Genomic DNA, 24,951 nt, shown 5'->3' on the forward strand with positions numbered 1-24,951 from the left:
TGGGTTCCAGGTCGTACACGTAGATCAGGGGGCGCTTGCGGGTGGGTCGTGGCACGGGCTCCTGCGCCGCCGGCGGCTCGTGGACCTTTTTTAGGCGTGGTCGCAGCCCCCCGGAGGGGAAGGGGGAGGAAGGGGGAGAGGAGGGGGAGGTCGGGATGGATACATAAAAGTACGACGCACACGAGAAAGACAGGAAGATCATCATCGGGGGGGAGAGAGGAAGGGGGAAAGGGGGAAAGGGGGAGGGGAGAGGTGTGTGGGTGAGGTTTGAGCACATGGCGGGAAGATGACGGTGCTGTGTGTTGTGCTGGGTAAACCCTCCCCCCAACCCACGGGGGGGTGGGGAGTGGGAGGGCAAAAAAGGAAAAAAAGGGAGAGAAGCGGACATGGAGCTGTAGTGAAGTGAGTTCCCATAAAAGTTACATATTGTTGCACTTTCGGAGAATGGAGCTGTGCGGTGCAGTGGCGAAGCGACATGGTGGGCTTCATGCGACGTAGTGGCATCACAACGACCAAATGAAGAGTACCGCAGTACGGCAGTACGGCAGTGCCGTGGCGCGAGCCGACCCGACCCGACCTAATCTTTCCGGACCTTCGGAAGCCGCCGACCCATCATCACAGCCAACATCATCAGCCTTTATCTGGAACCCCCTCCCCCCCACACACACACTCGAACCTCGTCTCCCCTCATCCTCAACCCCAGCAAACCACCACCACGACACGCATACATACATACAGACACGCGGTCCGAGTCATCCAACAACTTCCCCCCAACCCCTCTTTCCCCCCCCCCCCACACACACAAAACACACCTGTGCAGCCACCCAGGGCAGCTCCCCCAGTCGGGAGGGCAGCAGCGGCAGTCCCGCCCTTCTCCGAGCACAGTCGTGACCGTAGTAGCCCTCATCGCAGCTGGTGGGTACCGGCGGCCATATGGCAGTGACATGGGGGTGACATGGGGGTGACATGGGGGTCATTCATTCATATGCAGGCGGGGTGGGGTGAGGGTTCCGAAAGGGATGCTCAACAGAAGACTCAAAAGGACTCGTGCGAACGTCAAAAGCAGGGCCGGGGGGGGCTGGGCTGGGTGGGTGACGGCATCCCAAACAGGAGCCCTCCCTCGTCGTCCTCCCATTCACCAAACTTACACGCAAAACCCAAGGTTGCACGTCCCGTGGCCGCTACAGGCCCCCGGACAGAACGACTCCGTCGGTTCATCGCAGTACGGCCCGTTCAGGTCCTCGGGCCCGCCACAGCCTCCGGGAGCCCACTTGGGCTTGGTCGCGTTGCAGAAACCCTTGTACGGCACAATGCAAAGTGGTACGGCACATGTTGCGGCATTCTACTTGCAACATGATCAGCATATCATCGGCCAAGCGTCCAGCGCTTTCCCCTTGCGCAAACGTATAAAATTGGAAGCACGTACGAGATAGGAACTGCAATGAAAAATAAAACATTAGCAATAACACAAACAAAATATCATAATAAGCACACATAAAAAGGAACGTGTCGTACATTCTAGGGCCATATGATCCTAAGAGGCTCTGGGAAGGGCGGGTAGGGGGAGGGAGCGGTTAAGGGAAAACACTCAGGCGCTTAAGCATGCCTCACCTCCGGACCGTACACATTATCGTACGGCTGCTGGCCTCCTGGAACCGGCTTGCCGTCGTACGTCTGTACGCCAAGTACGACAACACAAACGGCGAAACAGCCAGGTTGGCAAAAGTGCGGCGACCAGCCGAGGGGAAGGTAGATTTAGCACCTAACCGCTAAAACGTTATTGATCCCCCACATATTGAAATTCACAGTTTTAGAGGACAACAATAATATTAAGCATTATTGTCGGCATGAACATAGTACACATAGTTGAAGGCCGCAAGTACATACATACAGGCAAGCGGCTGGCAGAAGTTAAGGCCTGACTTCTGCTCCCGGAGGCTCCGGGTTTAAATCCGCATGCCGACCCCTCGGTGTGCGAGGGGTGTTGAATTGGGAAATGGCCCCCCATCTTGTGGACGGTGTAGAATGTGATAATATTAACTTGCGAGCTGTTCAGGAACTAAGTTGTGGCGCCGTTGATCCGCTATAGATTTGGTTGGATGCTGGTGGTGAGTTGCTGAACCCAACGAATACATTCTGAAGTCGGATGGGGTGAACGGATCAGGGTGCCCCTCTCGCAGGGGAGAGCAGGGAACTGCCTCCAAGGGAAAGGGGGCCGCTGGTGAAGCTTAACCACCCTGTAACAACATACATACAGGTCAACACAGGTTCCCCGCCAGGCCATTGGCCGCATCGGGAAGGGGGGAAAAGAAAAAGACGAACCACGAGCGAGTGAAGCTACGGGGGCGGGGATAAGGCCCAGTTACGAGGGGGCGCGCGACAGGAGGACGGGGAGGAGGGGGAGTGCGCGACAGGAGGACGGGGAGGAGGGGGAGTGCGCGACAGGAGGACGGGGAGGAGGGGGAGTGCGCGACAGGAGGACGGGGAGGAGGGGGAGTGCGCGACCCAGAAGACTGAGCAAGGTGGAATGGAGAGCGTGGAAAGCGGCTCAGGATATAGGAGAGGGTGTCATCCCAATAATCGAATTCGATGTCAAGAGCAGCAAAAGCTCAAGGAACGACGTGCCGGCGTCCACACCACCTTGATGTTCTTATGTCATTACGGGGAGGCCCACTGTACATGGCTGTCATCAGCTTCATCTCTCAAGCCATAGCACATGCATAAAGACAATTCCGTACAATTATCGTACAGCGCGCCGTACCGTCATCGGCATGTCGTGCAAGTTGATCAGCGGCCGTCCCCGCCGGATGGGCGGTGTACCGGGCGGCGCGTTGTCAGGTGCCGGGATGCGTCCCATCGGTCCGTCACAGTAGCAGAGCCCCAAGTCATCGTCACAGATACCTGTGGCAGCAACGGCAGTAGCAATAGTAACAGTGGCAATGGCAGCAGCAGGGGACAGCAGTGGCAGTAGCAGAGCAGCAGGGTACCCTCCCTTAATCCTTAACCCCTCTCAAGAATGTTCTCTTTCTACTTATGCTACCACTTACATTCCCACTTACATTACCGTAGATTCAATTCCTTGCAATTCTTTTCTTACAATTGCAGAAATGATCTCTCGACTTTTTAAACACAAATAGAAAATGATATGCAGACAGACAGACAGACAGACAGACAGACAGAGAGAGAGAGCAAGGGGAAAAGAAAGGGGTGAGAGATGTGTGCGGACAGAGGAGGAAGAGGAGGAAGCTTTCCAGAGCTTCCTCTCGCCTGTGTGGCTCTACAACGACATATGTCCGCTGATACACCTCCGCCCTCCTCCCTCCTCCGAAAGCTTTCGGGCCCCCAACCAGTGAACCGCACGACTCACGCCGTCCGGCACATAGGGCCCGACGACCGCGTGCCGGGCGGACATACAGACGAACGGACAGACGAACGAGGGAGAGGTGAGGGCTGCGAAGGCTCACCGTAACATCGGGAAGGCGTCGTGCCCAGTTCTGTCCAGTTCAAGTCCCGCTTGTCGGGCCCTATGTGAGATACGGGCTCCGTACGCTGATCCTCCGGAGTCCTAAGGGTTACGTCATCACGTTATTGCATTTTGTCACATACACAGATATACATACATACATACACATATGCACGTACATGTTGTCGTTTCACCACCAGGTGTGGGGGGTGGGGAGTGAGGGAAAATGCGGGTCCCGTTACGGCAGTAGCGGAGCAGCGGCGGCAGCAGCAGCAGCACCAACATTAATAACGACAATAACAACAGCAACAGGATCGTCGGCATTATTAGCAGTGACAACATACGAGCAATAGCAGTAGCAGTAGCAGTAATCTCCTGGGAAACGGCTAACACGGGAAGAAGGATTCCAGGACTGTTCTGGAATCTGGGAGCATGATGTTGCCGTGCAGATAGGTGTGCCTCCCTCCTGCCGCCTCCACGACGGCGGCAGCACTAGCACTCCTATCATTAGAAGCGTCGTCCGCAGTAGCAACAGCACCAGGAAAGGGCCCCCAAGGTCCAGACCTCGACCGGCTCACCGAAAAGCGTTGGTACAGGGCCTCTTTTGCCGTGTCGTACACCCCTGCCCCGTCCACCCCGCGGGACAGTCGCAGTAGCCGGTGTCGTAGTTGCACCTGCCCACGCCGTTGCACTTGTCTGGACAGTCCTTGCTGCCACGAGGCGCGGGCTTCCAAGGGACCGGCTGCGGAAGTACATACATACATACATACATAAATACATACATACATAGCGAGGGGTGAGGAAGCAGGGATGGGGGTTAGAGGGGTGTCGCGCAAGGGGGGAATTGGGGAGGGAAGGTCTATGTGTGGGGGGGCGCCGTGCCGGCGGAGTGGGGAGACAGAGGCCGAGGGGCCGAGAGGGCTGGGGAGGCTGGGGGAAGGGCGGAGAGAGCCCCGGAGGGGAGGGGAAGAGGTAGAGAGAGCACCAAGAGGATGTAGGGTTGAGGGGTGGTAAGAGGACGCAGGTGGCCGTAGCGAGGGCGCGGATGAGGGGGAGGTGGGCACCCAGGAGGGGGGCCCGTACTCGAAGATGCGCGCGTGGTGCAGGACTAGGTTCTTCAGGGTACGAGACCGGGTTTCGTGTGTTGCGAAGTATACGTGGGATAGAGTCTTGGAAACCAGCCGTCTTGGTAGAGCGGTAATGGGGGGCCGCCGAGCCGGCTACCCTCCCCCCCCCTGGTTTTCGGGAGCTTGATCGCCCGGCGTCGCTGCACGGTTTTTCCCGTTACCTTTCGAGTTGGAAGGGCGCGGACTTGTGCGGTGTTACCCCCCCGACGGGGGCTATCTCCCCTGGACTAGCCCAGGGAGGGAGAGGCGGAGGAGGGTAGTAGTCTCAGGAGGCTGTTTGGCGTCTTGTGGTGTGAGCTCTTTGCGCTCTTTTTTGCGTGAGGATTTTTGAGCTTGGTGACCTCCCCAGCCCGGGATGACTCGTCGGGCTCCCGGTCGCCCAGGTCCTGGGTGCGAGCTTTCTGAGGTATTCGGTGCTTTCAGTCCGCAGGAAGAGCCCCCCGGTTGCGACTCCGTTTTTTGTTAAAAGACCAGCGGGCACAGTACCCGTCCAGCTGGAGCGCCGACCCCCGGAGGGGAGCGCTGTTGCGTGCCGGCCGTCGTTTCCCGTGCGGCCTGACCCGGGGCCGGTGTGCACGAGACTAACTGGCCGTGTGCATCCGCCCCTCGCGCTGTGTTTCGGCCCTGGGCCCCCGGCTTTTCAGCCCACGGCGTAATCAACGTCATACATACGTGCATGCATACGTACATGCATACGTACATACATACAAGGGACGAGCCGGGGGGGAAGGTTGCAGTGTAGAGAGTCTAGAGGGAGTCTATAAGTTCGTTCCGTTCTACTAATGCCCTGGGCTTTGGTCACACCCCTGCTCTTGCGCCCTATTCTGGCGCCTGTGATAAAAGTTGGGTGCTCGTATACATTTGGAGACCCATCGGGGCCCAAGTATCGTCACTGCTCGCATATTAGCCGTCTCATGAAACAAGGCTTGAGGATTGGAGTGAAATCTATAACGGGGGGCCACGGGGACTTGCCGGCCACGTGGAAGGGCACTACTCGCGTATGTGGAAGCGCACATGGCAACGTGCATTGGGCAGGGTGCAAGGCGATTTTGGGTGTTGCAAATGCAGCCAGTCACAGGATCGCCTGTTAAGCTAATTTCCAGATTTTTTAAGGCCAGGAAAATCGAGTGGGGTATGGTAAGGTATGGAAGCCATCTGACAGGCAGCAGGAAAGTCAGACAGGCTGCGCGAGGTGGTGGAAGTCCAACGGCAACTCGTTGCTTTGTGTTGAATTTTTACCCACTTAAGTGAATTAATAATATGGGGATTGTAGGACGCACAAAGATTTGTGCCCCGGCTTGCTCCAGCTGTCGCTATTAAAGAACCTCGCACCTGTTGCTGGTGAAAGTCCATGCACCAGCTACCCTTGATGGAGGAGCACCGCAGCTTAAGTGGGGCGTCGTCAGTAAGCTGCACCTTTCGCTCATGAGAAAGTTGGCCGAACGCCGTGCCAGTGTCCCCGATGCTCACGAGAAACAACGGCACCTGCACCCATGTGAATTTCCTCGTTAAGTTCATGTCCAATTGCGCCGTTCAATCCACGGAAATCTTACAAAGGCGACGCTAAGCAGGTTGAGCACGCTCAAATGGTTGGACATTCTAGATAAAAATTACGTTGCGACGCAAGATTGCGCTTCACTAAAATAAAATATGTGTTCAGGTAACTGTAGTTATCCATCCTATGTGCGGTCCAAGGCCAAGCCCACGCGTCATCGTGCCTGGTACAAACTTTAGTGCCAGCCTATAACATTTACGTCATTCGACATATGTTGTATACAGTGTGGTCGTCCGGCAGGCACGTTTGTATCATGTACGTCCTCATGTACATTAGCCGACCAAGACGCTAACCAACTCCGCAACGGACTGGCGTGTTGTTACAAAAGATTGACCGCCGCCCGAGGTGGTGAGCATGTAACCAGCACCAATATAGAGCTGAAAACTCAGGGTTGCTGAAGTGTGAACTCAGCGCAACGGGCCGGAAATGGGTACATGTCCTCCATATCCTGGGAGGGAGAGGCAATGACCTCGCATTTCTCAGAAAGACTAGCATGCGCCAATTACATGCAGGACATTAGGACATGCAGACATAAAACTTGTTTTCTGTTAGTCTCAGGTTAAGCGCTAATGCTGTTTTGTGGCTTGCGCCCACACCTGTGACGATGTTAACCCAATTGCCAGCAAAGGTCACCCTCAGGCTCATGAAACTTCATGGCTTATTCCTCGTATTAGCCCTTGGCACTTCTAGAGGAAGGATAGCGTGCTGGCCCCTAAGAGCAATACGTCGCCAACAGCATGTGCGGCTTTCCTTTTAGGTGCAGCTGACGTTCGATCAATCATATTGCATTTTGCCATTACCCTGAAGGAGCAGCCATGGCTCTAGAAGCCAGAAGAGCGGCCCTGGCGGTTTTGCTTGTTTTCATGTGAGGCGCGGTCCGACATGGCTTCCTCGCAGTATGTGGAGAAATTGGAGGAATGATCATTTTCTTTGGAATTGCATCAGACCATCAAACTGTGGGATATGCGAATTTACCATATCCAAATTGAACACTCTAGGTGACCCAACGTCTGCTCAAGCATGCACTCATTCATGCTACCGACGCGGCACCCTGCGAGGTAATGATGGCGCCCTACCCTCCATGGCATCCAATGTAGGTCCTGGACACCCCGTGGGCCCATTTTAACCCCAGATACGATGGCATGCAGCCCAGGATGTTTCGCAAGGCTACGTTAGTACTGCAGCATTTATGCAGGGTTGGGCCCTCTCAACAACGCACAACTCCCTTGTACGACACACACGCGCGCATGCTTTCTACATCTATGTTCTATATCTATATTCTATAAGCAGATGCATTCACCTGCAGCCACATGCACATCGAGGTCAAGGGATACTTCTGGTGTATTCTCTCTTTTCTCTCTCTCTCTCCCCCCCCCCTCTTACCTTTTTTTCCTCACACACACATACATACATACGTACATATACCTTCCTCGAGATATCCAAAACGACGCAAACGATAAATAAGCCAACCATGCAACAGAGACTGAAGCGGCAAAGTCCCGGAGAGTTGGGATGAAAAAAGGGGCCCTCAAATGCCCGCCGCGTACACGAACCGCGTCCTGCAAATGCGCCCCAAACGACCTGAGACCTCAAGGGGGAGACATGCACACATTTACACAGCTAACCTGCAAATGCCGTGTCGCAAAACATGTCACATACACACACCGGCTACCCAAGCTGGCCCAAAGGTTGGGAAGTTCTATTTGGGATGTTCTATGGGATGGTGGGAAGGGGCGTTCACGTGCCCGGGAGGCTGCGGCTATGTTGTCGAGGAATGCAGTGCAAGAAGGAGAGCGCCGCTCTCCTCCGGCGGAAGTGTATCTGCGCCCTTGGTCACAATTCGTCCCGGTTTGAGGTATGGACACCGGAATGCACCGGCGACGCTCCGATACTTAAATGAAGCTATGTGCATTCGTTTACTCGGATGCGCTTATGGGGGCGGCGCTGCGTCGTCGACTTCGAGAGCGCTATCCGGCAACAAAAGGCGCAAATGGGGCTGAGAGCCAAAGGGCTAACTTCTGCTGTGTGTAAAGTAAGGAAAGGGAACTGTCAGGCCACCTTCTGGAGTGCAACATAAACAGCAACATACTCACAGGTCCCCATCGTCGAAATCGACCCCATCCGCCGTCTTCTGTGCACCCCTCATCCCGCAAACGAACTTGAGTTAGGTTTCGCCCACCAGGGATTGCTGCCATTTGTTCGATTTGATGGGCCTACTCCTAATAAGCAACCACACCGCGCATTTTACAGTTCCATACAGAAAGACAGAAGAGTGCGGACAACAAGCTGTTCCGGATTCCACAGCTCCACCCAAGGGCAGGCTATGGGTTCAATGAAATACCACCCGTACCTGACCAAGAAGTGTCCGAATTAAATGCTACTGCTGCTCACGGTCATTACTCCCGAACACCACTAATGCTCAAATGCCCAGACAGATCGCAACCGAGAGGTCTATATGGACCATCACGCGAATCGACCAATATCACACCCGTGCGCTAAAAATCGCCCCACCCGGCTATATAATTATTTCCTTCTCTCACTTACTGTCCCATCCCCCTTGGGATCCTCAAGGCGCGGTGAGAGAGAGAGAGATATGGGTTGCGATCTGTAATGGTAAGAAAGAAGAAAGACATCTCGTGTGGTGCATGAAGGGCGACATGAAGCTGCACAGACACCCACCGTCCGATGTAAACGTATAAAACGTACGCGAACATACACACATACACACACACCCGGCGCAAACATCAAGGCCTCGACCATGAAATCCACCACACAAAACACACACAGCGCTACACCGCCCCTTAAGCCAACCCGAGGAGTTTGTTACACCAGCTAGTCCCGCGCGTGGTGGTGGTGGCAATGGTCCCATTTTCAAATGCGAGTTAGATGTGGGCCTGATGCGAGTAGGACCCGATGTTGCGACCCGACCTAGCACATATGCTCTTCTATGCAAAGGGGGCCCCAAAGCACCGTACATGTGCTCCATGTACGGCCCGCTGTACGGCAAGGGCCCTACATCTTAATGCATTAATGCTGTGCAACGCAAAATGTAAGGACTCCCGCCCATTTTATGCATTGATGATAAAAATCATTGAAACATGCGGCATGTGGCCTTGTGTCGACGTTGCCTAATGGAGCTAAAGGCACCAAGCACACATAGAAACAGACGATTTAGCAATGTGGTTTAGGTCACTGCAGCCGTCCCTGCGAGTGCAACACAAACGTCTCAGCAGTGTTTTGGCCATTCTGACGTCTCCCCCCCCGTGCTGCAATTTGATACCCATCCCGCCCATAACCACACCCACACACACAGAGAGAGAGAGAGAGAAAAGGAATGGATACTAGAATGCACGCTACTCGCACACCGTACACCTCACTACCCCACCAAAAAAAGATCTCTTCTCTTCCGGCCGCCATGTCGCCGTTTGGGACACAACGACGGTAGCAAGATCGCAAGGTCATTACAAAGCAGTTACGGGACGGGACTTCCCAAGTGGGGGGAAAGGGGTGCTGGGGGGGCTAACCCCCCCACACACTGCGGCCCCAACCCACCGCCACCACCTGCCGCCTCTACACCCCCCATCCCCACCTCGTTCCCCCACTGCTGTACCTAACTGGCTCCTCTACCCTACTGCTGCTATCGATCCTAGATGTGCCACACACCGCCCCGTAAATCCTCATCATCGCTATATCCTTGACATGCGCATCACCAGTTCACCAAGTATGCTTAACCCCCCTGGCACCCCCAAACACATCCGTTCACCACACAAACACACACACATACACACACACGTCTCCACGTCCAAGTCCACCCTCACACCCACGCACACCCAGTGCCAAGACCGGTCAGATAGCGCGATGTAACATTCACATACATCCACATACATGCATACATACGTACACACCCCCATACATACTTACATACATACTTACATACATACATGGATACTGCGCTACCTGGTGTGCGGTATTCTGGAGTACAGCCACTGCATGATGGTGGCGAAGGCGTCATCCACAGCAGGGTCGCCGCGAAAGGGCCGAGGGTACTGCACGTCCGCCGCCTCGCCATGACCTGCACCTCGCCCAAACTCCGGGTCCCCCCCCCCTTCGTGAGGTGTGTTGAGGGCATGACGGTCGTTGGCAACCAGCCGCCGCCCCTGCGCATGCTGATCCTGACCAATGTCTAGTTCTTGTTGATGTTGATGTGCCCTGTTGGCCTCTGTGAGGCTCTGGATCTCCGACGCAAGGCCTGGAAGGGAGCCGTACCGGAATCTGGTGGGGACGGACGTGGGGGAGCACACGCGAGGGAGGGGTGGCAAGGGGAGAGGGGAGGAGGGGAGAAGGGAGGAGAGGAGCGGAAGACATGTAACGTGTTGTATGTGTGTATGTATATGTGTGTGTGTGTGTGAGAGAGAGAGAGCATGGTGACAGGGACAGGAGGCAAGGCGGGCCAAAGAGGGGCGCGAGGGAGAGGACATGAAAGGGGGTTCCCAAGACCGGAGGACGAGGAAGTGGGAATGGAGCTCGTGCGGCAGTGGGAAAGTGGGAAAGTGGGAAAGTGCCACAAGGACCGCGACGAACAGCCGGGGGTGCGGAAAGGGTTGAACACACTCCCCATCCGGCTCCTGGGTGAGAGGTTGCGAGCCCACGCACATACATAACAGAGGCTGTTCGCTTCATTTTCTCCTCCCCTTCCTTCACCCCAGCTTTCCGGCCCTTCCTCAATGCCATCCACACAGGTAGTTAGGGATTAACTTGTCCCCTCTTCTCTGGACAGAAACCACCTCCCTTTCCCCTCACGAAAAGAGCTGGGACACAGCGCCCCTGGCCAGTGCCAGGCCCGGTCAGATACTTGTAACCTTCACACACACATACACATACACATACATACACTCTTTTTCTTCCTCTCTCTCACCTGTGCCACACATGCCCCAGGTGCGCCTGTTTGGCTCGTATCTTCCGCTCCGGAATGGCGGCCAGGATGTCCAGGATCTGTGGCAGCTGCTGCTCGTCGATACGCACGGCGAAGGAGTCCACATTTAATATGGACTCGAACACCACCTGTATGTATGTATGTATGCATGTATTATAGCACCATGGCAGGGATGGTGAGGTCGAGAGAGTGGCGTGAGAGAGAGAGAGTGGGTATGGGCATGTGTGGGGAGGGACTGTAAGGGCGAGTACCGGCTTCTCCTTCTTCCTACGTTCCTCCAAAAACCGAAGTTCACCAACGCCACGGCTGCCGGGTCATTTTCAAAACCCTTTCCAACCCCTTCCTCCTCCCCGGGGATCCCCGCCGCCCTGCAACTACTCTTTTAGCAGATGGAAAATTCCTTAGCACCGGCTTCTGCACGAGGAGAGGAAACCGGCGGCAGCCCTCCCCAACCCGGCCGCCCGCGCCCCTTCTTACATGCACTTCGTCGATGACGATGACTGGAATGCAGCCGTGCAGTACGGCATCTTCCAACCTGGCTGACCAGCCATCACCTGAGAACGCGCGAGAGAGAGAGAGAGAAAGACACACGCACACGCACATACACACACACGGGGTGGGATAGGGGACCGCGCCAGGGAGGGGAAGGGACGTTGCGGGCAGTGGGCGGAAGGACGCGGGGAGGGGAGGTGTGGGAGGGGAGGTGTGGGAGGGGGAGGGGACACAGCCACAAAAGGGGCCATAGTTCAAAAAGGAAGGACTGCTGGCGCCCTTGGGGCACTAACGCGAAGAGAATGGCGGGGAAGAGAATAAGGCTGAACAGGAGAAGGGACGAGGGAGCAGGCAAGCATACACGTACATACATACATGCATACATCATAAACCCACGAACACGAGGATGACGAGAACAGTGTCCTCCAGTTCCTCCCTGCCCGAGGCTCAATCACCAAAATAAACTCCACCTCAAGAACCCCCTGATGGGTATTCGCGTACCTTCACCCCGAATGGTACTTTGGCATACAAAAAAACACGCACGCCGGCAAACATGCCAACCCGCAATCTCTCTCTCAGAACCGCCTTCTCTATTTCCCCCCCCCCCAAATCCCTCCTCCCTACCCGCTGCTCCATCCGGCTCTTCCCCTCCTCCCTCCCGTCCCCCTCCCCCCCTCCCGCCCCCCCCCTCCCTCCCGTCCCCTCCCGCTCCCCCCTCCCCCTCCCCCACCTGCCGCTACCAGACAGAACTGAGACCGGGACAGCAGGTCCGAGTATTCCCCGCGAACCTCGTGGGTCCCACCGATCAGGACGTTCTTGGACTTCCAGTTATTCTCAACGGACAACTTGTACAGCTACACGAAGGGAAATGGGAGGTATCGAAGATCGTTTGAGTGGGGAGCAATATAGCGGGGCAATAGCATACATGCAAATGCAGCAAAGTCACGGAAAACAAATGCCGATGTTCCCGTGGCGATGGAGAACTGGGAACTGTGATGAAATTAGGGAAAACCGTCTCCCATCTACATATCTACGTCATCGTCGCCGGAGGCGAGGAGACGTCCGGAAGTGAAAAGCAAAAACCAAACAGCATTTCCCAGACGTTCAAGACACTCAGCATTCATTTTTCAGGAAAAAAGGCGCGCGCTCCTGATCGGGTGGCCAACAGTTCCTTATCACGGGGCGATCACTCCTCCCACCTTTTGCCTCACACCTCGGCTGTAGTGAGCCATGCGGTGCTTGCCCACATCCCCGCGGAAGAAGAGAAAGATGTCTGCACAGGCAGCAGCACCAACAAGCTATCAAACTACGAAGTGAAGAAAAGCAATGTGGCAGCGGACACTGCCCATGGTGGTGACCGCACAAAAAAATGGAGGGGTCTACCTACTTGACAAACCCAAGGGGTGTCATCCCTACCAATCCGTCAAGGCACTCAAAACAAGCGCGGTTGGAACGTCCACAGCTTTTGTACAGGGTTCTGGTCCAGAATCGCGACCTTTCACGCTGCTGCTATGCAGACAGCTAAATATCACCAACAACGTAACATACACAGCGTTGCATCCCCACAGATGCCCACATCTGAGCTTGGGGCCGCAAGCCGAAACAACAATGCGGGTGCAGAGTCCGTGACTGCGGGGCGCAATGCAGACCACCCGAACAGTCCCACACACCACACCCACAACCAGTATCTTCCCTCCCTACCCTGCAGAGACCCTCTCCCTCCGCTGCGCCGCTAGGTCCTGATGCTGCCGATCTCTCGTGGACACCCTTCCCCCCGCAGAGACCTTAGGGTCTGTTTTTTGTTTTTAAGCAAAGAAGAATATACATATCTTACACATCATGCCAGCCAGCGCCAAGGCCGGGGCAGACCCCTCACCTCGCTGCTTTGTTGCACTGCCCAGCAGCGGGCTGCTGCGGTAGTGCCTGGGCTGCTTGAACGCGGGGACGACAAGGTCCTGCGGGTGCAGGTCGGGGAGCAGGCGCGAGGACCCCGTCCGTCCGTCCGTCCGTCCGTCCGTCAAGCAAACAGCTAAACAAACAAATAAACAAACAACTAAATAAAATAAACAAATAAACAAACGAACAAACAAACAGGCACAAAGGTGAGACAGACGCGGTGAGACAGACGCTCAGTCCGGTGCTCCCGCAGCGGCGGGCTTGCGTGGTGTGAGGTAGGTAGGTAGGTGCTGTGAGAGGACACCCGCGGGTTGAGGACGTCGGGGGAGCGGTGGTGGCCTCGCAGTCAGGCCTCAGGCGACCGGTGCCAGTGGGGTGGGGTGGGGTGGGATGGGGTGAAACTGGGTTTTAGTCCGGGGGTAAGCTCCCGGGTCAGGGTTCAGGTTTAGGTCAGGCACAGTCCAGGTGGTGGAGCGAGGTACTACGGAGTGGGCCAGTCACCCACCTTGGTGGAGTCGTAGCAGGGGTGCCCCTTGATGTGCGTCAGGAAGCCCTCCGGCTGGTGCGGGCTAACGAAGTCGATGTCGTACTTGTCAGCCAGGAAAGCCGTACCGCTCCTGCGCTTCACAACCACAAAAAGCGGAGGAGGACGGGGGGAATAGTGCTTGGGTACAGATGAAGTGTCCGGTTCGCAGGTGAATTGAGGGTGAAGAGAATGACATCAAAATATCGCTTTTCAGAGATTGTTCTGAAGATATTGCTCTCTAGCTGAAGACGCAAGTACAAGGGTGAAGGGTATTGCGGCGGCATGGGGCCCTTCCTCTTTTCCAGGAAAAAGAACAGGAATGACTTCCTGGAATGCCCCTTGCTGTCAAACTCCCCATTCGCCGCCTTCCTTTCGCCACACAGCCCCAACCCGCAGCCCCCTGCCAACACACCGAGCCCCACATCGAGCCCTGTCTTGCCCTGTCTATCGTCCCTGTTTTTTCGCCTGCCTCCTTTTCGCGCACATCCCACATACGATGTGTGCGTGTTCACCCAAATTAAACATGGGGTGCCACCCCCTTGCGAGCTCCGGGTCTGTGCTCAACGCCCAGTGGTACTGAGTGTACTGAGTACACTACTGCCATGCCCACGTGCCGAAGTGCTCCGTGTCACGTATAACCCGCCGAGGGCTCCCTGCCCCCAGAGCTTCCACTACAACCACCACAACCACCATAAACCCCCCATGCCGTACGCACTTACCTATGTTCGAGCCCCATTCGACCCCAGTGGGTGAGCCAGGTGGAGTTCTCGAGCACCTTGGGCGCCCAGCAGGCGCCCTCATCGTGGGTGAACAACCAGATGTGGTCGCGACCGCCTCGCCGCCGCCAGAAAGGGTAGGTCTTGTCGATCCAGTCTACGACTTCGCGTAGCATGTTGACCATTTGCCGAATGCGGGGACCTGGGACAGCGGAACCGAGGGGGAGGGGGAGGTTAGGAGGGGGAGGAGGGAGAGGGGAGTGGTGCGGATGGCGGTTAGCGGCCGTTTGCCGTTTGGAGACGGACTTGATCATTCTTCAGGTCGCTCCACGTGGTGATGTGATTTTACGCAAAGTGATTTTACGCAAAGTGATTTTACACAAGTCGAGACTTTCATGGAACCTGTGAACCGTGAGGCGTGTGGGACGTAGACGTGGACGTGGGGCGGAAGAGGCGCCAGGCCAGACGACATCGTGGGTTGTAAGGCAAGGCAGCGCCGTCCCAGCTCCCCACCCGCTCTCGCTTCCCCCTCTGCCTTTTCCCCCCCCCCTCAAAACACACCCCTCCCGAAACCTCTCGCTTCTATCGCTTATCCTTACACTCTTAACACATACACATAGAGACACACACACATACAGACACACACAAACACACACCCCTTACCTCCAGGGCCCAGGAACCAGGGATAGTCTGCCCAGCTGCCTGCAACACCACCACAACGGAAAGCGCGCATGCAGCGCACACAAACACATCATCATAACAGTTTGTCAGCAAACCGCGGAGCATTCCTCCTAAAGCTCTTGGCCTGCGGTGTTTCCTGTAGGGCCCCCTGCCGTACGTTAGCTCGGTGTCAGCAAAAACTTGGCGCCGCCCTTCCCTAGCCCCTAGCACAGAAGGATGCGCAGTGCGCCACGTACCCATAGGAAACGGCAGACACGACGCCGAGTGCGGCACGTAGAAAAAGTCCGCCTGTGGTCGAAAATAAAAAAAGCGCAAACAGAGCACAAACAAAAGAATCATCATCAACAAACAATCCGAGCGAAGCCTCAAAAACGAGGAAATGGAAGGCGCGGGTGGTCGGCAAGTAGATCAGGACAATGGGAGGTCATATCCTTGTCGATGTTAAAGGAGATGTCGGAAATCAACTTCTCTAGAAGCGTCAACATGGCTCCGCAAAAAAGGGCTCCCGCCCCGAAGGTAATTAAGCGCTATTGGGGACCGCTCCTCTCTACCCGCTCCCAGAGTTCTATTGCATGCATAACTTCAACATAACAACCCCCTAAGCCCCCTCCTTTCTATGCCCCCTCTGGCAACTGCTTCAACCGTCAGCAATTCGTCAGGTTACTCCTCCTTTTCCACCATTACCCTTCCAGAGGTGCGAAATAATAATATAATGCCTGAGCTAACCTGAGATACCACGCGGGCGCAATCCCCGTTACCTCCCCGCGCAATCACCTCACCTCCTCCGGGTCGAACGTCCGGTGCTCGCTGATGAGCAGCAGCTCATGTAGCAAGGTGTCAGCCGCGTACACCCAGCCGTCCGACCACACCGTCTGGTTGCCGGGCAGGTCGTGACGCCGGTGAACACACCAAGGCGGGGATATCCTGCCGATTTGTGGGGGCGAATCATTGCGCCATTTCGCGCGCAGCAACCCAGGGAAAGGGTGTTTTTAGGGATTCAGCCACGAAGACACGATGCGGGCTGCAGCCGGCAAAAGAAGCGGGCCGGCGACGTGGGAAGAAAATGAAAATGCGATTTCGTTTTCGCGATGACGTCGCGAGACATTTTTCCCCTTGCAATACCACCACTGCGCCGCCCTTCCTTTGGACCTGCCCATCTTCCCTGTCCTAAAAGCGCCTTGGCTTTTACACACGGGCAGCAGGGCTCACCTTCTTCATCAGAGGAAGCCAAGCGCTGATGAATATATAGGTAAATACAATATACATGTGTATATACATATATATACATACATATACATATGTATGTATGTATATATGTATATATTACCCAGGGTAAATGCTGATGGTCGAATGTATGCGCGACTTGACCACGGTTCAGTGGGACCGACATACACCGCAACTTGTGCCGTACCTGTACTGCAGGATCTTGCTTTGGTACAGCGGTTCCAAGTCGTACACGTAGATCAGGGGGCGCTTGCGGGTGGCATGCGGCGGCGGCTCCATGGCGGCGGGGGGCTCGCGGATGACGGACGCCAGCCAGGGGGTGGTTGGGACGGCGCTGGGCAGCAGCGGCAGTCCCGCCCTTCTCCGAGCACAGTCGTGACCGTAGTAGCCCTCATCGCAGCTGGTGGGTACCGGCGGGAGTGACATGGGGGTGACATGGGGTGACATGGGGTGACATGGGGTGACATGGGGTGACATGGAGAGTGACATGGAGTCATTCATTCATATGCAGGCGGGGTGGGGTGAGGGTTCCGGAAAGGGATGCTCAACAGAAGACTCAAAAGGACTCGTGCGAACGTCAAAAGCAGGGCCGGGCGGGGCTGGGTGGGTGGGTGAGGGCGCCCCAAACAGGAGCCCTCCCTCGTCGTCCTCCCATTCACCAAACTTACACGCAAAACCCAAGGTTGCACGTGCCGTGGCCGCTACAGGCCCCCGGACAGAAGGCTTGGATGGGGTCATCGCACGTGGGTCCCCCCAGGTCGTCGAGACTACAGACGGGTGTCCAGATGGGCTGGGTGGCGTTGCAATAGCCCTGGGGGCCGTACACATTGTTGTAGGGCTGCTCCCCGAAGGCCTTACGCCCGTCCCAGGTCTGCGGCGGCGGCGGCAGCGGTGGCGGCAGCGGTTCCCACCATTAAAGGTATGGCGCAGGTCAGAGGGGTCAGGTAGGGCCCGGGCGTCATTATTTCAGCTGCTTCTTCCCCAGAAGGAAACGTCATCTTTGGGTCGTTGGGCGGCAGAACATTGTTTTCCAGCTGATCTCGTGCTGCAGCTGCTGTTGGAGGTGATTTAATCGTGTTCATGGAAGAGGTGATAACTGCAGTGCACACATTACACATGTAAGCCCGTGGGACGGCGTTACGCTTCAAGTCCCTTGCATAACGCTGCTGCTTTTGCTGCTGCTGCTGCTGCTGCTGATGGTGGTGGTAATGCGATGGCAATGCAAAACTCGCACAACATCGACCCAGCCCAGAGCAGCCCCCCCCTGCAGGCGTCGCGCTCCCTGCCCTTCCCCGCTGTCTGCGAGCTCTCACCGTGGATGGCGCCATGTGGAATGTCACGAGGGGCCGTCCGCGTCGGATTGGGGGTGTGCCCGGAGCCGACCCCGGCGGCGGCAGCAACCGACCCAGGGGGCCGTCGCAGTAGCAGATTGCCGTGTCGTCATCGCAGATGCCTGATGAAGCAGCAGTCCAGCAGTAGCAGCAGCGCATTCGGCAGCAACAATAATTTGGCAGTAGCAACATGCTTACCCCATATAGTAGCAACGTACAGTAGCAATGTGACAGAGATAAAAAAACGTTATTGTGTCGATCATAATGCTCGACACAACCCTGTTTGCAGGTAGCCAGTGCAGATCTAAATTATCCAACCGCACTGCCTTAACAAGCTCCCGATAACCCATTTTGTAAAATTGTTCGCTTGTGCTGTAATAAAACAATGACGCGTCGACACGGCGCTAAACCCGCTGGACGCCGTCGCGTCTTCCCCGGTGGGAAGTATCCTTCCCCATACGCTGTGAGTAAGAGAACAAGAGCATGATCTCACCCCTCAACACGTGACACGTCTCACCACAGCCATCCCAGAATGGACAACCCCTGGCTGAGACCTGCATGCCCCTGGCCGCATCGCCCACACATGTGCAACCCCCACCCCTACCTGCGCATCGCGAGTAGGTTACCCCCCCCTCCGTCCAGTCTAGGTCTCGCTTGTCGGGCCCTATGTGCGATAGGGGCTCCGTACCGGGATCCTCGTGGTCCCTGAGCGCGGGCAAAACGTGGCTTTTCAAATCACACATTCCCGTGCAGATCGTAACGCATGCTGTGGTGTGTTTTCATGGGAGCGGTGTTACCCCTCCTGTAGTTAATGCACAGTTGGCGTTCTTGATCTATTCGTGCCGTGCTGTGTGTTTCGATGTCGGCGGGGTGCGATCCATGAAATGGTTCCTAACGGAATCGTGGTGAGGGTCCATGCCACGACGTCTAGGCCCAGAAAGGCCTCGCAGGACGCAAGCATCAATGCGAGGGGCAAGCGCACTGGTTTGATTTAAAAAAAGCGAAGTTGATATAGAAAAGGAAGGAGGTCATTCGCAAATGGAAACGTGAGGAGCGGGGGGTAGGTGAAACACAGGTGCTCAAGGGGACAAGGGGAGCAGCCGGAAGCGCATGAACATACGATCCTCCAGAGCTTCCTCTCCCGAGTAGTTGTGTTTTTGTTTCCTTTCCTTTTTCCTTCTTTTACCATCCTTTGTGTTAATTCTCTACTAAGTGGCTATTGGGAAAGCAGTAAGGAGCTCTCGAAGCTCGTCTCGTTGCTTGCATCGGATATAGGTTTGCAGGCTTGGGTGCTTACTAGTGCCTGATTCCCCTCGGCCAAATAACACATACACAGCCTGAAAACTAGACATGGAGCACAGCGGCCGAGGGTGCGGATCAGGACCGCACAGGCGAGGGGGGAAGCAAGGGAGTCACGAACTTGCCTGAGTCTATGCGTGCAGGGGCGCTTCTGTACCGTTTTGCAACCCGGGCCCGTCCACCCCGCGGGGCAGTCGCAGTAGCCGGTGTCGTAGTTGCACCTGCCCACGCCGTTGCACTTGTCTGGACAGTCCTTGCTGCCACGAGGCGCGGGCTTCCAAGGGACCGGCTGCGTACGCCAAAACGATCACCGGCCGCGTGGACAAGGGCAGGTGGTTGATTTGGTGTGGAGTCATGGCTGCACATGCTGTGTGCTTCACTGCACCAGACGCACGTTCCGGATAGCAATGCGATGTTGATCGATCAATGATGGTTTATCCACAATATGTGTGTGTATGTGTACTCATGCATGTATACTCATGCTGTACCAGAGGCGCAGGATAAATTGCTGCACGCCGTGTTTCCTTCCTGCCATTCCCAAAGGCCTTTGCGCCACCTGCAGCGGCGTCCGTCGTGCGACTTGGGTTGCGTCAGGTGCTGCGAGTTACGTATCGTGCAGCCCCTAAGCGAAGTGCCGTGTCATGATGCCATACATGGCACATACGTAAATATCTGGATGACCATATGCACGGCCACTCATATCCAAAGAGGTTACGGAGAAGACTGCAATAATGCAATTTAGAACTCCTGGCTGTGAAGTTCTGGCATGGTGTGTTATACACAACACCCACTTCTATTCCCTGAACCCTCGGGGCGGTAGGGGAACTCCTGTCTGTTCACGTCGGGCTTTCGTTTAAATCCACGGTGTCCTTTCTTCCCCCCCTTTTTCCCTCCCACGGGGTAGGCGTATGTTTGAGAAGTTCCGACCTCTTGGCTAAGGAACTTGCTGCACCAGTCTCCATTAGTGTTGGCGCATCGCAAGGCAAGCGGGGCATGCTCCGTCAGGGGAAAAGTTCGCTCCTTGCTGTGCACGTGGGCGTGCTGCCAGCTATGAGTACCCTCGCTGAGTGCGCGAGCTCCATGCCAGGAGACAAACGCTGCAACCTGTTGTCACGAGGGATAGGGTTCCAAATCGGGTACGGAGAAAGTTCGCAAATAGTAAAGTTCGACCCGGCAGCGGGTAATCGGTACGGGGCGCAAAATGGTTTCAGCAGAAACTTGACCGTCTGTTCCTACCAGCACGATGGCTAACCAGCGCTGGTACATAGTTCTTCTGATGCTGCGCCTTTGCGTCGCAATGAGGTCGTTTCAATTCCATGCACCCGTGCTCCAACTTAAGCAACGACAGGTTTGCTCCTACCCTAAAAAAAGCTCGGAACCGAGCAAGTTGAACATCTTTGCTTGAGAAATATTCATAGTTAAGGAATGTGACGCACCATCAACCATACGGGGAAATGATCTGCAGGCATGGGGCAGTCTTTGGCAAAGACTCTTTGCGCGCAATCACGTACACGTGTACAACATGAACGTTGGAAAATGGGGAGAGGCCCAGGCTCATCCACCGTTCCTACACCAGGCGCGCATACTGCTAATATTGACAAAAGGTATTTTTTTGCAAATTCGAGTTGGACGAACGTTGAGCCTTGGCTTTTGAGGCCGCGCCTGTGCAAGTAGGCAGTTACGAAAGATAGATGAAGCTGTAAAAGTGCACCGGACAAATGAGGCTGAAGGTTAAGCAGGGGTCGGCTCAGGTCCACTCCGAGCTGACCGGCGCAGTAGGATGGAACGTATGGAACGAGCTGTACAGCTGCAGCGATGATCAGAACATACATAAATGGAACATGCTTGGAGAGCCGGAGCAGAAGGCAAGCTTTGCCCGCGCCCCGGTCATGTTCAGCGCATGTCCGTGGGTTCCAAGCGCCTTCCTGTAATGTATACATAGGTTTGCCAACTGGATGCTTACTACACGGACATACATTGGTACCCACTAAGTTCGAAAAAGACCCAGGCCGGAGGGACCGATGTCTTTGCAGTGGCTTGCACAGATGGTGAGTGGCTTGCATCCCGCTGCGACTGTGCACCTCGGAAGCACTAACCAGATTCCATCATTAAACAGGATCAGTGAAGATTATAAGTCGTACAGGGCGTGTGGAGAAGTCAATTGAAGCGCACCGGGGTGCGTGCATCTCGCTGCGTTGGAGCTTTGACGGTAAGGCGCCATGAGCGTTCGGGCACCTGGGGCGCTCACGATGCATGCGCGGTAAGGCGCATGATTGCCCGAATCAACTGGCGTGCAGGGACTGCATTGGCGACCGCTGGTGAGGACGGGTCCGTCAAGATATGGTCCCGCAACGGAATGCTCCGGTCAACGCTAGCCCAGGCAGACAGCCCCGTGTACTCCATCGTTTGGGCATACGACTGCGACCAGCTGTGTTATTGCACGGGATCGAACGTGGTCATCAAGTCCCTCACATCCAACGCCAAGCAGAACGCCTGGAAGGCCCACGACGGGGTCGTCCTTAAAGTTGACTGGAGTCCCATTAACCACCTGATTGTGTCGGGCGGAGAGGACTGCAAGTACAAGGTAGGGCGGCGCCTAATGCCGTTTTCGACGCCTGCTCAGGCCCGGTGAAATGGGTTTTAATCCCTACCTTATTAACAAATCCCCAATTTATCAACACATGCGACAAAAGGATCCTGTGGCGCAACACGTATTACGGGGCCCAGGGGCACGTTTTCCAGCAATGTTTTCCAAGATTTTTTTGTTCTTGTCCCAAACAAGGATTTCGGTGCTGAACCCCACTGAACCCCACTGAAACCCAAATGGTTGCCTAATCATAGTCAAAATGCTTCTGGGTTTGTCTGTCCGACATCGTCGTCCTGTCTATCTCGCCTGCCGTAGGTCTGGGACAGCTTCGGGCGGCTGCTGTACCAGAGCGGCATCTTTGACTACCCGGTCACCTCCGTGTCTTGGAGCCCCAGCGGAGAGCAGTTCGCAGTGGGCTCCTTCAACAGCCTGCAGCTGTGTGACCGCATGGGTTGGGCGTATTCCAAGGTAACATAGAGTGCGTGGGTGGGAGCCGGGGTATGCAGCCCGAGGCATACAACCACCTGAGTGGGTGGCAAAGCAATGCAGGGGGTGCAGCAGGGCTGGAAGCCGCACGACAAATCCAGTGGCATCCAGTTGCCTGGATCATCACGACAAAGCCGCACGACAAATCCAGTGGCATCGTTTCCAGTTGCCCCTGGATATCCGCGGGTTCAAGAAGAGCATAGGTAGAAGCACCCGCGGGTGGGGACGATAAACTCCGGGGGCCCAGTTCGGGTGGGGGGTTTGGACTGTGCCCACTTCCCTTACCTCATGCGAAGTCGTTGTGTGCTTGTGCGAGCTTGCGGATGCGGCATCACTGTACTGGGGTATGACTGCTGGGGAGGAGGTCGGTGGAGTAATTCCTCCACCTTGGGTTGGGCTGGGGGTGAGTGGCTTGGGGACTAAACATCTGTGACTTATCGGGTGCTCTTCAGGGCCCATGGCGGTCCTGAAGGGGACCTAAGGTGTAAGGTGCCTAAGGTGGGATAAGGCCGGGGCGGCGGTGTCACGAGGAGTCAGGTGGCGGGCGGTGTCACGAAAGGGCGGTGTCAAAGTAAGGGCAGGCATGCTGATGGTCAGGATGGCGAGTACGGCGCATGCGCGTGTTGGGTCGGCAGGCACCTTTTGGAATGCGGTAGGGGAAAGGCGTGAAAGAATGGTCAGTGGAGTTTTGGGGCCAACTGCAGAGGATGAAAGAGGACAACGAAAGGGCCGGACACATTCCCGCCGCGCCGCGCGTGGTACCGGTGCCCGCGCTCCACCTTGCGCGACCATGTCCATTGCTCGCCTGCCCATTGTGCTGCCACGCGTCCTGTACCTCCCCCCACCTGTCGCCTAAACGTCACTCTGTCCTGCCCTTATAAGTCATTGTGGTTGTAATTACACGTCCAGTCCTGGATTTTTATTTTATGAATTGCTGTTCCGGGCCATGCCGTGCTACCTTAACCCCCCTCAACTGATCCGCGATGCAACATGTATTTCCATCATGCTCATTTCCCCGCCCGCCCGCCCGCCGCTCTGTCCCCCATGTGCAAGCAACTCCTCAGGTGCATCTGAAGGACGCGGGGTCCATCATGTCCCTCAGCTGGACTGCTGACAGCACTCAGCTGGCGGGGGCGGGGGGCAGCGGGTCGGTGGTGTTTGGCCAGGTGGTGGATCTGACATTGGAGGATGGCAAGATGCAGGTGGGCGGGGCTGGTGCATGGGTGGGTGGGTGGGCGGGCGTGGGACGGGTTCAGGTATGGAGAATAACAGGTCCGGAAGGTAAGGCGGAGCCGGGTGAGAATGATGGAGGTTGGCAGAGCCAATGATGGAGGGAGATGGGATAGGAGGACTGGGGTCAGACAAGAGCCGTAGGGAGGCCTGGCAAAGGTGGGGAGGGTGAGGGGGGGTTCGGAAAGGTGGGGGATGAGCAGGGCGGGTTTAGATTAAAATGAGGCTCTGACACACGTATAGGCCTGATCTTGAGGGGAGCTGAAGACGTGGGTAGCCAGGAACGCTGTGGTGGTCTCGGGGCGAACGGTGATGCGAGAAGCGCGGGCCGACGGGTGCAAGACGTTCGCTGTGTCCATGATTGCTGGCCCCGGGAAAGCGAGTCCATGATTTTGCGTGCGGGCTTCCAATCCCACTCTCGCAACTCGTAACTCGTAACGTCTTCGTCCGCTCAAGGCTTCTTAAGCACTTCTCCGCCAATCTGCAGGTGACGGTTGTTGACGAGCACCGCATCGTGGTTAACGATATCCTTAACGAGAATGCGGATGAGCTGCCCGAGTTTAGGGACAGGGTCATCAAGGTGTCGCTGGGTGAGTGCATGCGGTGGGGGTTTGCGGTGCGTCTTTCCAACATTCGCTTGTCTTCTTGCCACATCCACAAATTTGCTGACGTGCGCATCCAACCTAGCCTAGTCCTCATCCTGCGGCCTTAATAAAGCACAGACAGTCCGCGCGTGCGACGCAGTGTTTCCGTTTTCCGTTGGCTGCCGTTCCGCTAGTTCGTCCCGCCCTAACCTTTCATATATATGCGGCACTGCTGGTGGGCCATATCCGTGTATTATTGTCCGTGGCACTGCTGCTGCTGCTGAGGCTGGGGGGCCCTCCCGCTCAACCCGTCCGGGACCCTCACCACGCAGGCTATGGCTACCTGATTGTGGCGACCGCCACCCAGTGCCACGTCTACAACACCAACAACCTTAACACGCCGCACATCTTTGACCTGAAGGACACGGTGACGCTGCTGCTGCAGGTGCGCAAGTGGAAAAGGAAAAATGGCGAATTGATTAACCCTCCCTGCCTTTCGCTGTGTCGTCCTTGGTTTGCCACTCGCGTCCCATGAACTCAACTGATGCGCGTTGGCATTTGCCGATCGGTGCCCTTGCTTGGTGGTGTGCCCTCACACTCCACACCTGTCTTTTACCCCATCCGCCTTTTGCTTCCCGTCCGTAAACCCGCGTTGCTCACCTTCCCGTCTCAACCTGTCCGGTAATCCTCTCCGTTTTCTGCTCCGCCGTCACATTCCCTCCTTGTCCATCTCCTTTCCGTCCCCTTCCCAACCCGCCTTACCCCGCATCCATGTCGATTCGTCCTCCCTCTCTCACTTCCCCCCTCCCTCCCTCACTTCC

At 56.0% G+C, this 24,951-nt stretch overlaps 2 protein-coding genes across 2 annotated transcripts in view; one reads left to right on the forward strand and one right to left on the reverse strand.

The window, feature by feature from the left end:
* Positions 1-20,509, reverse strand: part of VOLCADRAFT_119761 (uncharacterized protein) — a gene marked incomplete at both ends in the record, with an annotated part of 28,652 nt that extends 8,143 nt beyond the window's left edge. Inside the window, 25 exons of the mRNA XM_002957663.1 lie at positions 813-912; positions 1,149-1,297; positions 1,612-1,674; positions 2,821-2,901; positions 4,042-4,173; positions 5,923-6,075; positions 7,771-7,858; positions 10,103-10,417; positions 11,061-11,206; positions 11,556-11,632; positions 12,301-12,424; positions 12,770-12,843; positions 13,447-13,525; positions 13,972-14,083; positions 14,712-14,910; positions 15,372-15,410; positions 15,626-15,677; positions 16,169-16,313; positions 16,801-17,013; positions 17,282-17,484; positions 17,927-18,066; positions 18,549-18,649; positions 19,426-19,532; positions 20,171-20,347; positions 20,480-20,509. Coding sequence (XP_002957709.1) covers positions 813-912; positions 1,149-1,297; positions 1,612-1,674; positions 2,821-2,901; positions 4,042-4,173; positions 5,923-6,075; positions 7,771-7,858; positions 10,103-10,417; positions 11,061-11,206; positions 11,556-11,632; positions 12,301-12,424; positions 12,770-12,843; positions 13,447-13,525; positions 13,972-14,083; positions 14,712-14,910; positions 15,372-15,410; positions 15,626-15,677; positions 16,169-16,313; positions 16,801-17,013; positions 17,282-17,484; positions 17,927-18,066; positions 18,549-18,649; positions 19,426-19,532; positions 20,171-20,347; positions 20,480-20,509 — 3,099 coding nt within the window. The remainder of the gene's footprint in view (positions 1-812; positions 913-1,148; positions 1,298-1,611; positions 1,675-2,820; positions 2,902-4,041; positions 4,174-5,922; positions 6,076-7,770; positions 7,859-10,102; positions 10,418-11,060; positions 11,207-11,555; positions 11,633-12,300; positions 12,425-12,769; positions 12,844-13,446; positions 13,526-13,971; positions 14,084-14,711; positions 14,911-15,371; positions 15,411-15,625; positions 15,678-16,168; positions 16,314-16,800; positions 17,014-17,281; positions 17,485-17,926; positions 18,067-18,548; positions 18,650-19,425; positions 19,533-20,170; positions 20,348-20,479) is intronic.
* Positions 20,510-20,841: 332 nt separating this feature from the next.
* ift80 (intraflagellar transport protein IFT80) overlaps positions 20,842-24,951 on the forward strand; it is an 8,408-nt gene continuing 4,298 nt past the window's right edge. Inside the window, exons 1-8 of the mRNA XM_002957635.1 lie at positions 20,842-21,108; positions 21,186-21,291; positions 21,360-21,452; positions 21,541-21,827; positions 22,146-22,298; positions 23,381-23,518; positions 24,034-24,136; positions 24,463-24,575. Of these exons, the coding sequence (XP_002957681.1) occupies positions 20,962-21,108; positions 21,186-21,291; positions 21,360-21,452; positions 21,541-21,827; positions 22,146-22,298; positions 23,381-23,518; positions 24,034-24,136; positions 24,463-24,575 (1,140 nt within the window). The 5' untranslated portion in view covers positions 20,842-20,961. The remainder of the gene's footprint in view (positions 21,109-21,185; positions 21,292-21,359; positions 21,453-21,540; positions 21,828-22,145; positions 22,299-23,380; positions 23,519-24,033; positions 24,137-24,462; positions 24,576-24,951) is intronic.

The sequence above is a fragment of the Volvox carteri genome (genome assembly GCF_000143455.1).
Source record: "Volvox carteri f. nagariensis unplaced genomic scaffold VOLCAscaffold_77, whole genome shotgun sequence".
In the NCBI taxonomy this organism is placed as follows: Eukaryota; Viridiplantae; Chlorophyta; class Chlorophyceae; order Chlamydomonadales; family Volvocaceae; genus Volvox; species Volvox carteri.